General features: G+C 38.4%; 1 protein-coding gene across 1 annotated transcript in view; it reads right to left on the bottom strand.

Moving 5' to 3' along the window:
* The window catches only part of FAAH2 (fatty acid amide hydrolase 2), a 114,089-nt gene extending 106,227 nt beyond the window's left edge, over nt 1-7,862 (bottom strand). Inside the window, exon 1 of the mRNA XM_066250073.1 lies at nt 7,550-7,862. Within this exon, the coding sequence (XP_066106170.1) occupies nt 7,550-7,741 (192 nt within the window). The 5' untranslated portion in view covers nt 7,742-7,862. The remainder of the gene's footprint in view (nt 1-7,549) is intronic.
* Between the last annotated feature and the right edge of the window lie 4,329 nt (nt 7,863-12,191).

The raw sequence follows: 12,191 nt of genomic DNA, 5'->3' as shown, positions 1-12,191 counted from the left end.
TGTAAACACAATAAATTAAAATCAATAAAAAATAAAATAAAAAAAGAAAGCCTGGGTGGTACCATTAATATTAGATAAAACAAATTTCAAGACTGAAACATGAAATACTACAATTCAGTAAGCTGAAATGTCACGCCTGACCAGGCGGTGGTGCAGTGGATAGAGCGTCAGACTGGGACACAGAGGACCCAGGTTCAAAACCTCAAATCAAGGTCGCCGGCTTGAGCAAGGGCTCATCTGGTTTGAGCACAGATCACTATCTTGAACCCATGGTCACTGGCTTGAGCAAGGGGTCACTCACTCTGCTGTAGCCTCCCAGTCAAGGCACATATGAGAAAGCAATCAATGAACAACTAAGGTGCCGCAAGGAAAAATTGATGCTTCTTGTTTCTCTCCCTTCCTGTTTACCTGTCCCTGTCTGTCCCTCTCTGTCTCTGTCTCTGTCTCTGTCTCTCTCTCTCTCTCTGTCACAAAAAAAGATGAAATGTCATATACTTTTTTTGTATTAGAAAATAAAACAAATATATAGAACATAAACTCCTAAGAATATAAAGAGAACTTGATCAGAAATACAAGTAAAGTAACAGATAATATAGTTATTTTATTTTATTTTTTATTTTTATTTATTTATTTATTTTTCTGAAGCTGGAAACGGGAAGAGACAGTCAAACTCCCGCATGCGCCCAACCGGGATCCACCCGGCACGCCCACCAGGGGGCGACGCTCTGCCCACCAGGGGGCGATGCTCTGCCCCTCCGGGGCGCTGGGGATGTCTCCATGGCCTCTGCCTCAGGCGCTAGGCTGGCTCTGGTCGCGACAGAGCGAAGCCTCGGATGGGCAGAGAATCACCCTCTGGTGGGCGTGCTGGGTGGATCCCGGTCGGGCGCATGCGGGAGTTTGTCTGACTGCCTCCCGGTTTCCAGCTTCAGAAGAATACCAAAAAAAAAAAAAAAAAAAAAAAAAAAAAGAAAGAAAATGATCATGTATTTAGTCACGAAGGAAACTTTAAATTGCAAAAGATAGAAACAGTTTATATCAATTAGGTCAATCATTAATAATCCAGTAATACTGAAAAACAAAGTAAGAAAAAGATAATTTTAAGAAGGCTTAACTATTTCAAAAAACACTCTTCCATATAACCAGTGTGTCCAAGAGGTAAACAAAATTAAAACAGAAAATAATCCAGAAATTCACAAAAAGAGGAATATTTTTTGTCAAAATGTATAGAATACAGTTAAAACTGTTCTAAATGTTTTTTTCATAAAATAAAAGACAATATAAGTTATCCAACTTAAAATAATAGGAAAGTATATTAAATAAAAATAAAATGAAAAATTTTAAAGATGAATAATGTATAAGGAAATAAAGGTAAATTTTAATTACCAAAGAAGGCAAAAGTAACAACAAATCCAGTTTAAAAGGATGAGTAAAAACAAAAATTTAAAAATCTATAAAACAGAAAAATCTCGACAAGCATAACTAAGAAAGAAGACAGAGACAAAGAGCAAAATGAGTTAATAATGACAAAGAAGATGTAAGTATAGAAATAGGGGAGATTGTAAAAATAAGAGAATGTTACGTGTATCTTCTCTATTGGGCTAATTCTGACTTGTCTTTTAGAATTGTATACCTAGTAGTATTTAGTAAATATTTTCTAAATGCATGCATAAATAGTGATTTTAATTTTTATAAATCAGTCTTCTGGTCCAGTGATATTCTACCAGTGTGCCACAAGAATTTTTAAATTTTTAAAACATGCAATACCTGTTTAGTCAGGGGCACTGACCTGTTTTCCCTTAAACTCTCAAATTAAAAAAAAAAATGACAACAGTGAACACAACAATATTTTTTCCCCTAAACTCTCAAAAAAAAAAAAAATGACAAGAGTCAACACAACAGTTTTGACTGGAGTGAATGAAACAAAATTTTACCTATTTTTTTTCAGATCAACAAAAAATATATTATTTGGTGTGCCGCAGAACTTTAGTAATTAGTTTATGTGTGCCATGAGATGAAAAAGGTTGAAAAATCACTGCTCTAGTCTAGTATACAAACAGCTCCAGAGCTAAGGGCCTAGGTATCAAGCTGAGGCTTTAAGCCTAGCCACTACACAAAAGTGTACCATCCCATAATCTTTAAAAGCTCCAACTACTACTTTAATTGAACTTGTAGCACAAAGAATATGACCCAACCAAAACACACAAACAAAAAATAGTTATTAGAGGGAGAAAGTCATATAATAACTGTGTTTGTTGAACACTTATTATGTGCCATACAGTTTATATCTATTAATGTCATGAAATTCTATCAACACATAATATCCACATTTTATTGTTGATGCCATTGAGGCTAAGGTTAAATGAACCCTGCTGGTGTAAGAAAATTGAATATGTAGATGATTAGAAAATTGAATCACTACAGAAAGGTACAAACTAAAACTGAAAGTCATTCTCTCTCTCTCTCTCTCTCTCCCTCCCTCCTTCTCTCTCAACCTCCCTTTTACAGAGGAATCATATTGTATTCATTGTTTTGTATTTTTTTACTATTTAATATAATTTAGATCTATTTCCATATCAGAACCTTTATATCTACTTCACTTTTTTTAATGGCTGCACCATATTCTTTTTTTTTTTAAGCCGGATTTTTATTTTATTTATTCATTTTAGAGAGAAGAGAGAGAGAGGGAGAGAGAGAGAGAGAGAGAGAGAGAGAGTTGAGAGAGACAGAGAGAAAGAAGGGGGGGAGGAGCTGGAAGCATCAACTCCCATATGTGCCTTGACCAAATAAGCCCAGGGTTTCGAACCAGCGACCTCAGCATTTCCAGGTCGATGCTTTATCCACTGCACCACCACAGGTCAGGCTGCACCATATTCTTTTAAAATTTATTTATTCAGGTAACATTGGTTTAAAACATTTTTAAAGTTTCAAGTGTACAATTCTATAATACATCATCTGAATATTATGTGCTCACCACCCAAACTCAAATCTCCCTCTGTTACCATATATTTGACCTCATTTTCCCTCTTCATCTACTCCCCATCTCTCTTTCCTTCTGGTAACCACCCTTCTGTTGTTTGTGTCTATAAGTTATTGTTTGGTTTTTTGTTTTCTGTTTTGTATCTGACATATGAGTGAAATCCTAAGATTCTTGCCCTTTTCTGTCTGACTTATTCTGCTTAGCATAATACTCTCAAGATCCATCATCCATGCTATCACAAATGACAGTATTTCCTCTTTTCTTATGACTGATAATTATGTAAAAAGTGAAAAAAATCCTAATTTATTAAGTATTGGTTGTATTACTGTAAATAGATAATATGAGCACATACGGTAAAAAAGTCTAAAGGTAAAAAAGTCTACAATGAAGTTCTTTACCAGTCCTTTCTCCTAACATTCCCCCATAGTTCCTCTTCTCAGAGCCAACTACTCTATCCGTTTTTGTGCATCTTTTCAGAGAGAAAGAGAGTAAGAAAGAGAGAGTATATTTTTTCATACAAATGATAGCATATTATATAAATTGTTCCACATTTTTAAAAAATTCAACAACATATCTTGGAACTCATTCCATATCTTGTACATACACAGCCACTTTATTATTTTTCTTTGTTATATAGTTTTTCAATGTATATACATACTATGTTAAATTTAATCAGAATACCAATTTGCTTTTATAAGCTTTTGATATTAAAAACAACATATCAGGATATCCTAATTTACATGTCATTGGGTAACTTGTGAGTGGGACCTAAATGTCTTTGAAATCTCACCATCTTTGGGAATACCAACAAAATTAAACTTCCAAGTGTACAAAGACAATGGTCCATTAATGGACAGTGGTGACAATGATAAATTGATGTCCTTTTGTAAAGTCCAATCCTGGAAGCCAACTGAGATAGTGGAAGTTCAGATGAAATAGTGGTAGTCTCAATTCTGAATAACGAAACAGACTATTTTGGAATACAAAAGTGAAGCACATACAGAGTTGACACTGACTCACAGGAAACTGATGGTTCAGATAGCTGGTTATCAGGAAGTATAACTCTTTCATGAAGTAATAAAAAACAGAATCAAAATGACCTGGCTCAGTCACTTCCTAGATGTATGGCATTGGACAAGTAACTAGAGAGCTCTAAACTTTGCTTTTCTCATCTATAAGATGGTGATAATTATTCATATCTCAATAGGTTATAAAATCCCATTTTTAAACATCTAAGCAAAATATTTACCTTAGCAGTGTGAATGTAGATCATGACAAAAGTTTTTTTTGTTTTTTTTTTTTAAAGATTTTACTTATTGATTCTAGGGAGAGGAGAGAGAGAAAAGTGTTGGAGGAGCAGGAAGGATCAACTTGTAGTAGTTGTTTCTAGTATGTGCCTTAACCCAGCAAGCTTGGGGTTTGAAACCGACAACCTCAGTATTCTAGGTCGACGCTACATCCATTATGCCATCAAAGGCCAGGCAAAAATGGGTTTGATAAAACCAAAATAAAGTGGGGCCCTGGCCGGTTGGCTCAGCGGTAGAGCGTCGGCCTGGCGTGCGGGGGACCTGGGTTCGATTTCCGGCCAGGGCACATAGGAGAAGCGCCCATTTGCTTCTCCACCCCCCCCCTCCTTCCTCTCTGTCTCTCTCTTCCCCTCCCGCAGCCGAGGCTCCATTGGAGCAAGGATGGCCCGGGCGCTGGGGATGGCTCCTTGGCCTCTGCCCCAGGCGCTGGATTGGCTCTGGTCGCGGCAGAGCCACGCCCCCTGGTGGGCAGAGCGTCGCCCCCTGGTGGGCAGAGCGTCGCCCCCTGGTGGGCGTGCCGGGTGGATCCCGGTCGGGCGCATGCGGGAGTCTGTCTGACTGTCTCTCCCTGTTTCTGGCTTCGGAAAAATACAAAAAAAAAAAATCTGTAAAAAAAAAAACAAAACCAAAAATAAAGTGGTAGGGATAAGGACACCAAACCAAACAAAAAAAAAATCCCTCAGTAAAGGCTAGCCTCCATAATTGTATTTCCATTTCCTACTGAAATATAAGACTAAAGTCTGTAATATTAGTTAACTTTGATTGAGTATGTATTAAGTATTTCATAGCCATTATTCCATGAAAGTATCTGGACAACTTTATAAATTAAGTACTATTTTATGACCATTTTACAAGTAAGGACTCTGAAGCTCATAGACATTAAGTCATGTACCCAAGTCCTGAACCTAAGGAGTAAAATAAAAGGCTAACCTTTGGCTTCCACAGATATAAGGAAAATAGACTAGTGATCTAATGGCCTTTTCAAGCCTACGGTATCAGTATAAAGATTAAGAGGACAATTTCCATGCTGATAGCAAAGCCAGGGTAAGTAAGAAGACAAGAAAATACTTGAATTTTCTGAGGAAGGTCTCAAGGCAAACTGAAGATACCAGAACTTTAGAACTTGCCTTCATCCAGTGTACAGAATTTATCCATTCATGTATTCAGGCATCAAAAGATATCTGAATGTATGTGGGTAACATCTGTGTAAGTATATACAGTCTGTTGGAGTCAATATTTCAAGTATTAGCATCAGTTCCCTCATATTTACACTTTCATGTTGATCTTAGAGTAATTTCTTGCTCTATAAAATTAGTTAATATGAGAATTTGAGATAATATACATAAAGTTCATAGTATACAGTAGGCACTCTATAAATGATCGCTATTATTATTCCATCTAGAACCCTAGACTTGAACAAACATGCAACTGAATCTGACCCAGTCACATAAAAAAATAGGTCAACTCATCATTAACATTTTAATAGCTTCCTCTTAGTGCCTAGCAGTAAGACTGAAAGGAAGCAAGCTTTCTCAAACATTAAATGCTCCAGGGCAGTGTTTCTCATTCTTGGTTGGGTAAATTAATTCTTTGTTATGTACTGGACTTTCCTGTGCACTGTAGTATGTTTGGCAGCGTCCATAGCCTCTACCCACTCTATGCAAAAGCACCTTCACCCAGTTGTGACAACTAAAAATGTTAACAAAAATTGTTATGTGTTCCCTGGAGGACAAAACTGCTCCCTAGTTGAGAACTACTGCTCTAGAGAAAGGAAAGAAGTATCAAAGAAAGAAAGGGCAGAAATTAATATCTACACTGACTGAGGTAGAAGTTTGGAGGGACTGAGGGAGTACTAGGACAAATAAGACTGTATGCTCTCCACTTCTTACCTTCAGAACACTTTTGTATAAAGTGTATGTAGGTAATCTCTTCTCATGGGTAAGCATAACATATTAATAATGGCTATCATTTTTAAAAACCTGATGCTGGTAATAATAACAAGACATATAGGACTATTAATTATGCCAGGTGTTGTTTTTAAGAGTTTTACATATATGAACTTAACCCTCACAAAAATTCTTTAAGGTTTATTTTATTATCAAGTCTATTTTTTTTGCAGGATATCAGAGGCACAAAAAGGTTGTGGAATGTTTCCAGGATTGCATAGCGAAACAGTAGGAGAGCCAGGATTTCTCAACCCAGGCAATCTGGTTCCAGAGTCCATCCTTCTAAACACTATGGTACAACGTATAGTTATGTGCCAGGTACTTGGCATGCTCTATCTCCAATTGTCATGGCAACCCTTGCCCTGGGTCATACAACTATGAAGAGGCAGACTAAATTTTGAAACCTATTGCCTTTCCACTACATCTCACTTCCCGATTGTTAGTAAAGGCATGCATGGGGGCCAAAAGGTTAGAAAAAATACAGGGAAAAGGCAGGAAATACCATTGAAATGTCATCAGGAGTGTAAAAAAAGTCATTCTAGATGATGGTAATAAAGCAATGAGGAAAAACAAATGAAACAACAAATGAATAAAAGACAAGAGGGGGATAAAGAAAGAAAACTAGACTGTAGCTCAAAATCTCTAGGGAAGTAACTAGCTGTTTAAATCTTTAGATTATAATTTTCATTAATTTTTGTGTATTTCTGCAAATCGTTTTACCTCGGATTCCTCCTGTTTAAAATGGGTATATTACTTAGTCATTACTAAGACATAATATGTTTAAGTACCCTGCACAGAATTTGATATATACTATGAACTAAATATACGGTAGCCACAGCTATTGTTATCCTAGGGCAGGTATATCTACAACAGGTACACATTTTTTAAAATATAAAAATCCTTAGAACTTTGCACGAGAAGCAGCAGATAGGGTAGGGGCGAAGGCGGGAGCAGGGAGCTAAAAACGGAATGAGCTTCTCTTAGAATCAATTTGTAAACCACACCCGATTTATCCCCGTACAATTAATACACAAACAGGACAAAATACAAGAAGGATATGAGGGGTGCCAAAATACTCCAACTGATGCCTACAGTTAATTCTCTGGGTATAAACGCACTACAACTCCCAGAAGCCTCCTTTTATCCCCAATGAATGCCTGTCCCCTGTTGCCGATAGAGGTGGAAAAGAAATTGATTTCCACGAAGCCTAATCTCGTTAACATAACAACAACCACAACCACAAAACTACCTGGAATTTAGTTTCACTAAAAGGCCTGTTTCTCCACCCTGTTTTGAATTAGCCCGTGTTGCGCCCTCACCTTCCTCTCTCGGATCAGCTTGGCGAGCTGCACCCCCGAAAGCAGTAGTAATGGTTCAGTCACAGGCGGTGTGGTCCTTGAGTTAAACTTGGGGCCGCCAAAGGCTCGAGCTGCTTGGCCTATTAGGCCAATGAGAAAGCCCATGGCCTGCAAGAAAAGCAACTGAATTCTGGCGGTCAGCAGAGGTGCCATACCGGCCTGGATTCCGCACGGTCCTAGTGCTTGAGGGTTGCGTGCACCCTGCAAAATGAAGAGAGGACTAACCGAGGAGGTGTTTCGGAGCCTTTCATTTACAAGTCCGATATCTACCCACAATTCCACAGGAGCGTGTTTGTCTCCACCTGCTGGGTTCTGGGCAAGAGATGGGGGCGGAGTCAAGTCTTCCCAGCAACAGCCTGAGTGTAATGCAGCCCATTGTTAGTGCTGGTGTAACCCAACCCAGAAAGTGAGATGGAAGGAACAGTGGGTTTGGTGTTGCCAGTTCTTCCATTAGCTGTCTTCCGCCAGTTTCCAGTTTCCAGTACTCAGCTCAAATGAAAAATGGAAATACGTTCTTTTACATCAAAGAGTTATGGTAAACACTAGATAATTAAGCAGCACAATTAGTGGCAAATAATATTTTTTTTTCTTGTGGGAGAGACAGAGAGAGTCAGAGAGGGACAGACAGGAAGGGAGAGAGATGAGAAGCATCAATTCTTCTTTGCGACAACTTATTTATTGATTGCTTTCTCATTTACGCCTTGACGGGGGGGGGGGAGAGGGGCGGGGCTACAGCAGACCCAGTGACCCCTTGCTCAAGCCAGCGACCTTGGACTCAAACTGGTGAGCCTTGCTCAAACCAGATGAGCTCTCGCTCAAGCTGGCGACTTCAGGGTGGGGTCTCGAACCTGGGTCCTCCCCATCCCAGTCCGATGCTCTATCCACTGCGCCACCGCCTGGTAAGGATGCAAATAATATTTTAAGTAGTAGTTGTTATAATTTATTTCAGTTTTACCTGTAGAAAAAGTGTTATAAGTATACTTTTACATGCAAATATTCATTATGTTCAACATCTAAATAACAAGCATATACATATTATCTATATCCATATTATTTGATCCTTGTAAAAATCTCTGATGAAAAAAAAAAATTCTAGTCGGTGTGTCTCCCACCTGAACTCCAAATACTTTAATTCAATGCCTGTTTGACATCTCCACGTGAATGTCTCAAGTTTCTTCTAATTTAACATGTTCAAAACTCATTATTTTCCCCAAACTCTTTTTCTGTGTGGCATTTTCATCCACCCAGTCAGCCATGCTAAAAATATGAATCATCTCAGATCTTTCCTTTTCTTTCATCCTCATAAATAGTCACCAAGTCCACTTAATAACTTTCCCTATTGACTCATCCTGAGTTCGGATCTCACTGATGTTTCTGTGAACTTCTACAAATAACCAAATGATTACTCTGCCTTTCTTTAGAGTGTTCTTCCTAATATACAAATCTGACCTTGTTATTTCCCTGCCAATGACTCTACAATCATCACCCACTTTTCTTCAGGTTCAAACCCTAACTGCTTTCTCTGGTATTCAAATATGGTGTCTGAAAACCTCTGTACCTCATCCCTAGCCCATTTTACTTTTCAGGTGCTATGATCCTTCCAAACTAAACTATCTAGAGGGTTTCTTTCCATTCTATATCTTTGCATTTGCTTAACCTTCTCCTTCTCCATCTGGCTTAGGATAAGTACTACCTCCTCCAAGTCTTCTCTGAATACCAAACTAGGTTTCATGCTACTCTTTTTAACCACATACTCCACAGATTAACAATTTCACAGCACTTTTATCCCTCTGTTTCCATGTTAGGTTTTTTTCTGTCCACTCCCCATCTAGATGTGAACAGGGTCACTATAATTCATCTTTGAATTGTCAGAGCCCAACAGAGTGTTTGTCATGCAGTCAGTACAAGTTTATAGGTTGAAGATAGGAGTTTGTGAAAGAATGAATATTGACGATAGGCCTTGAGCTTGGCAGGTAAGGCCTTGAGTAGGTGAAATGTAGAGGTCATCACAGGAACTGTCTTTTCATTTGCGTAACTAAGTTGGATACTGAAAGGTGTAATCACAGCACATCTAGCCTAGTTGGAGGCACCCAGTGGAATGCAGGTTAATCATGATAGGCATATCTGAGAGACCCACTAAACACAGCCGACAGAGTAGATTGTGAGAATCTAAGCTCCATTACAGTTTTGAGCAAAATCTGTAGCTAAATTAATCTTCTTTATTCAAAGTGAAAGTCTTTCCTTTGCCTAATTTTTGACATTTTATCTAGATTATAAATGGCCATTATATGAGTCTATGGTGCAAAGAACATCTGCTTATTGAGCACTGACCAGATAGATTTGGATTTAAATCCTGTAATCCAAATCCTACACCTACCTCTCTAACACACACACATTCTTGTACAAATCATTTAATGTCTTTAAGTATGTTTGCGCATCTGTAAAATAAGAATAACAACTACCTTGTGGTGTTATGAAGAATAAATCAGATATGTATGTAAAGACTTTACAGTGCCTTCCTAATGCATCATAGCTCTTTATATTTGTTTGTACTGGGAAAAATACACAATCTAAGTTTAAGAAAAAGAGATAGGATAAATTGTCCCAAAAAGAAAAAAAAAGAAAGAAATACTGTGTGTGTGTGTGTGTGTGTGTGTGTGTGTGTGTGTGTGTGGTGGGGACGTATAATCTCCTATTGAAGTCAGGGAGGATTTATGCAATTCTATAGTCTATTTAGCAATCAGTGGTGGAGGCTCAGGAGTTATCCATGACTCTTTCTTAAATTTCAGTTTCCACTACAGATTTATATCAGCATATTCACAACCTGTTCTCTACTCTCCATTTATGCTGCTGCTACCTGAATTATGTAATAATTTCTTAACTGGTGCTGTGCTACCTTCAATCTATCCCTTTTCAAAACTATTTACTACACTTGAATTTTATTTTTTTCCATATATATGTAATTTATGCTCATAGGTATACTCTATATATTTAACCTGTCTTTATTATCCTCATGGAAGTGGGTATCACAATTTTTTTTACAGAGACAGAGAGAGAGAGTCATAGAGAAGGATAGATAGGGACAGACAGACAGGAACAGAGAGAGATGAGAAGCATCAATCATCAGTTTTTCTTTGCAACACCTTAGTTCATTGATTACTTTCTCATATGTGCCTTGACCGTGGGCCTGCAGCAGACCGAGTAACCCCTTGCTGGAGCCAGCAACCTTGGGTCCAAGCTGGTGAGCTTTGCTCAAACCAGATGAGCCCGCACTCAAGCCAGCAACCTCAGGGTCTCAAACCTGGGTCCTCCACATCCCAGTCAGATGCTCTATCCACTGCGCCACCGCTTGGTCAGGCCACAATTTTATAGGTGAAGAATAGATTTTCAGTGTTGTTCAATATATATTTATTTGATTGAGAGTGATGATGAACACTTTTTAAATATAAGTTTTGGTCATTTACATATCTTCTGTTGTTAATTCCCTGTTCACATCCCCTGCCAGTTTTTCTATTGTTATCTTTTTAAAAAACTTATTTGTAAGAGTCCTTAATTTACCTTGTATATACTTTATGTGTTTATATTTTCCTCAGTGGGTTGTTTTTCATTTAATACTATTAAAAGTTATGTTAAAACAGAAAGAGGGACAAATACACAGTGACAGAAAATGATTTGACTTTGGATGATGGGCACACACACAATCAACAGTTCAATTAAAATTTTTTTCTAAAAAAAAAATCAGACATAAAATAGTAAATACTTGTGTAAACAAGTCTGTTAAACTTCCCAATAGTGATTACATTCCCAATAGTAAATGTAATCACTATTTTTATTTTTATTTATTGATATTAGAAAGAGAGGCAGAGAAAGAGAGAGAGAGAGAGAGAGAAAGAGAAACAGAGAGAGGAGCATCAGTCTGTTCCTGTTATGTGCCCTGACTGGGGATCAAACTGGCAAACCGGCAACCTCTGTGCTTTGGGACGATGCTCTGAACCAACCGAGCTCTCTGGCCAGGGCCACCAATATTATCTTTAATATCCTTTCTCAACAGCTTATCAATTAGCATTTCACCTACATTGTCTTTCTTTTTTGGATTTTTAAAAAAATATTTATTCATTTAAGAGAGGAGGAGGAGAGAGAGAGAGAGAGAGAGAGAGAGAGAGACAGAGAGAAGGTGGGAGGAGCAGGAAGCATCAACTCGCATATGTGCCTTGACTGGGTAAGTCCAAGGTTTTGAACTGGCAACCTCATCTTTCCAGGTCAATGTTTTATCCACTGTGCCACCAAAGGTCAGGCCTGGATTGTTTTTTAAGGGAGAAGAGGGGAGATAGTGAGACTTCTACATGTGCCCACAACAGGATCCACCTGGCAACCCCTGTTGAGCCTGTATCAACTGAGCTATTTTTAGTTCCTGAGGCTGAGGGTGGTACCAACACTGGAACCAATACAGCCACTGGCTAAGGGAAGGGAAGAGGAAGAGAAGAGGAAGAGAAGGTGGAGTTCGAGGGGAGAGAAGCAGATGGTCACTTCTTTTGTATGCCCTCGCTAGGAATCAAGCCCAGGACATCCTTTTGCTGGGCCAATGCTCTATCCACTGAGCAAA

The sequence above is a fragment of the Saccopteryx bilineata genome, chromosome X (genome assembly GCF_036850765.1).
Source record: "Saccopteryx bilineata isolate mSacBil1 chromosome X, mSacBil1_pri_phased_curated, whole genome shotgun sequence".
Lineage (NCBI taxonomy): Eukaryota > Metazoa > Chordata > Mammalia > Chiroptera > Emballonuridae > Saccopteryx > Saccopteryx bilineata.
This window is presented reverse-complemented; position numbering and strand designations above follow the sequence as displayed.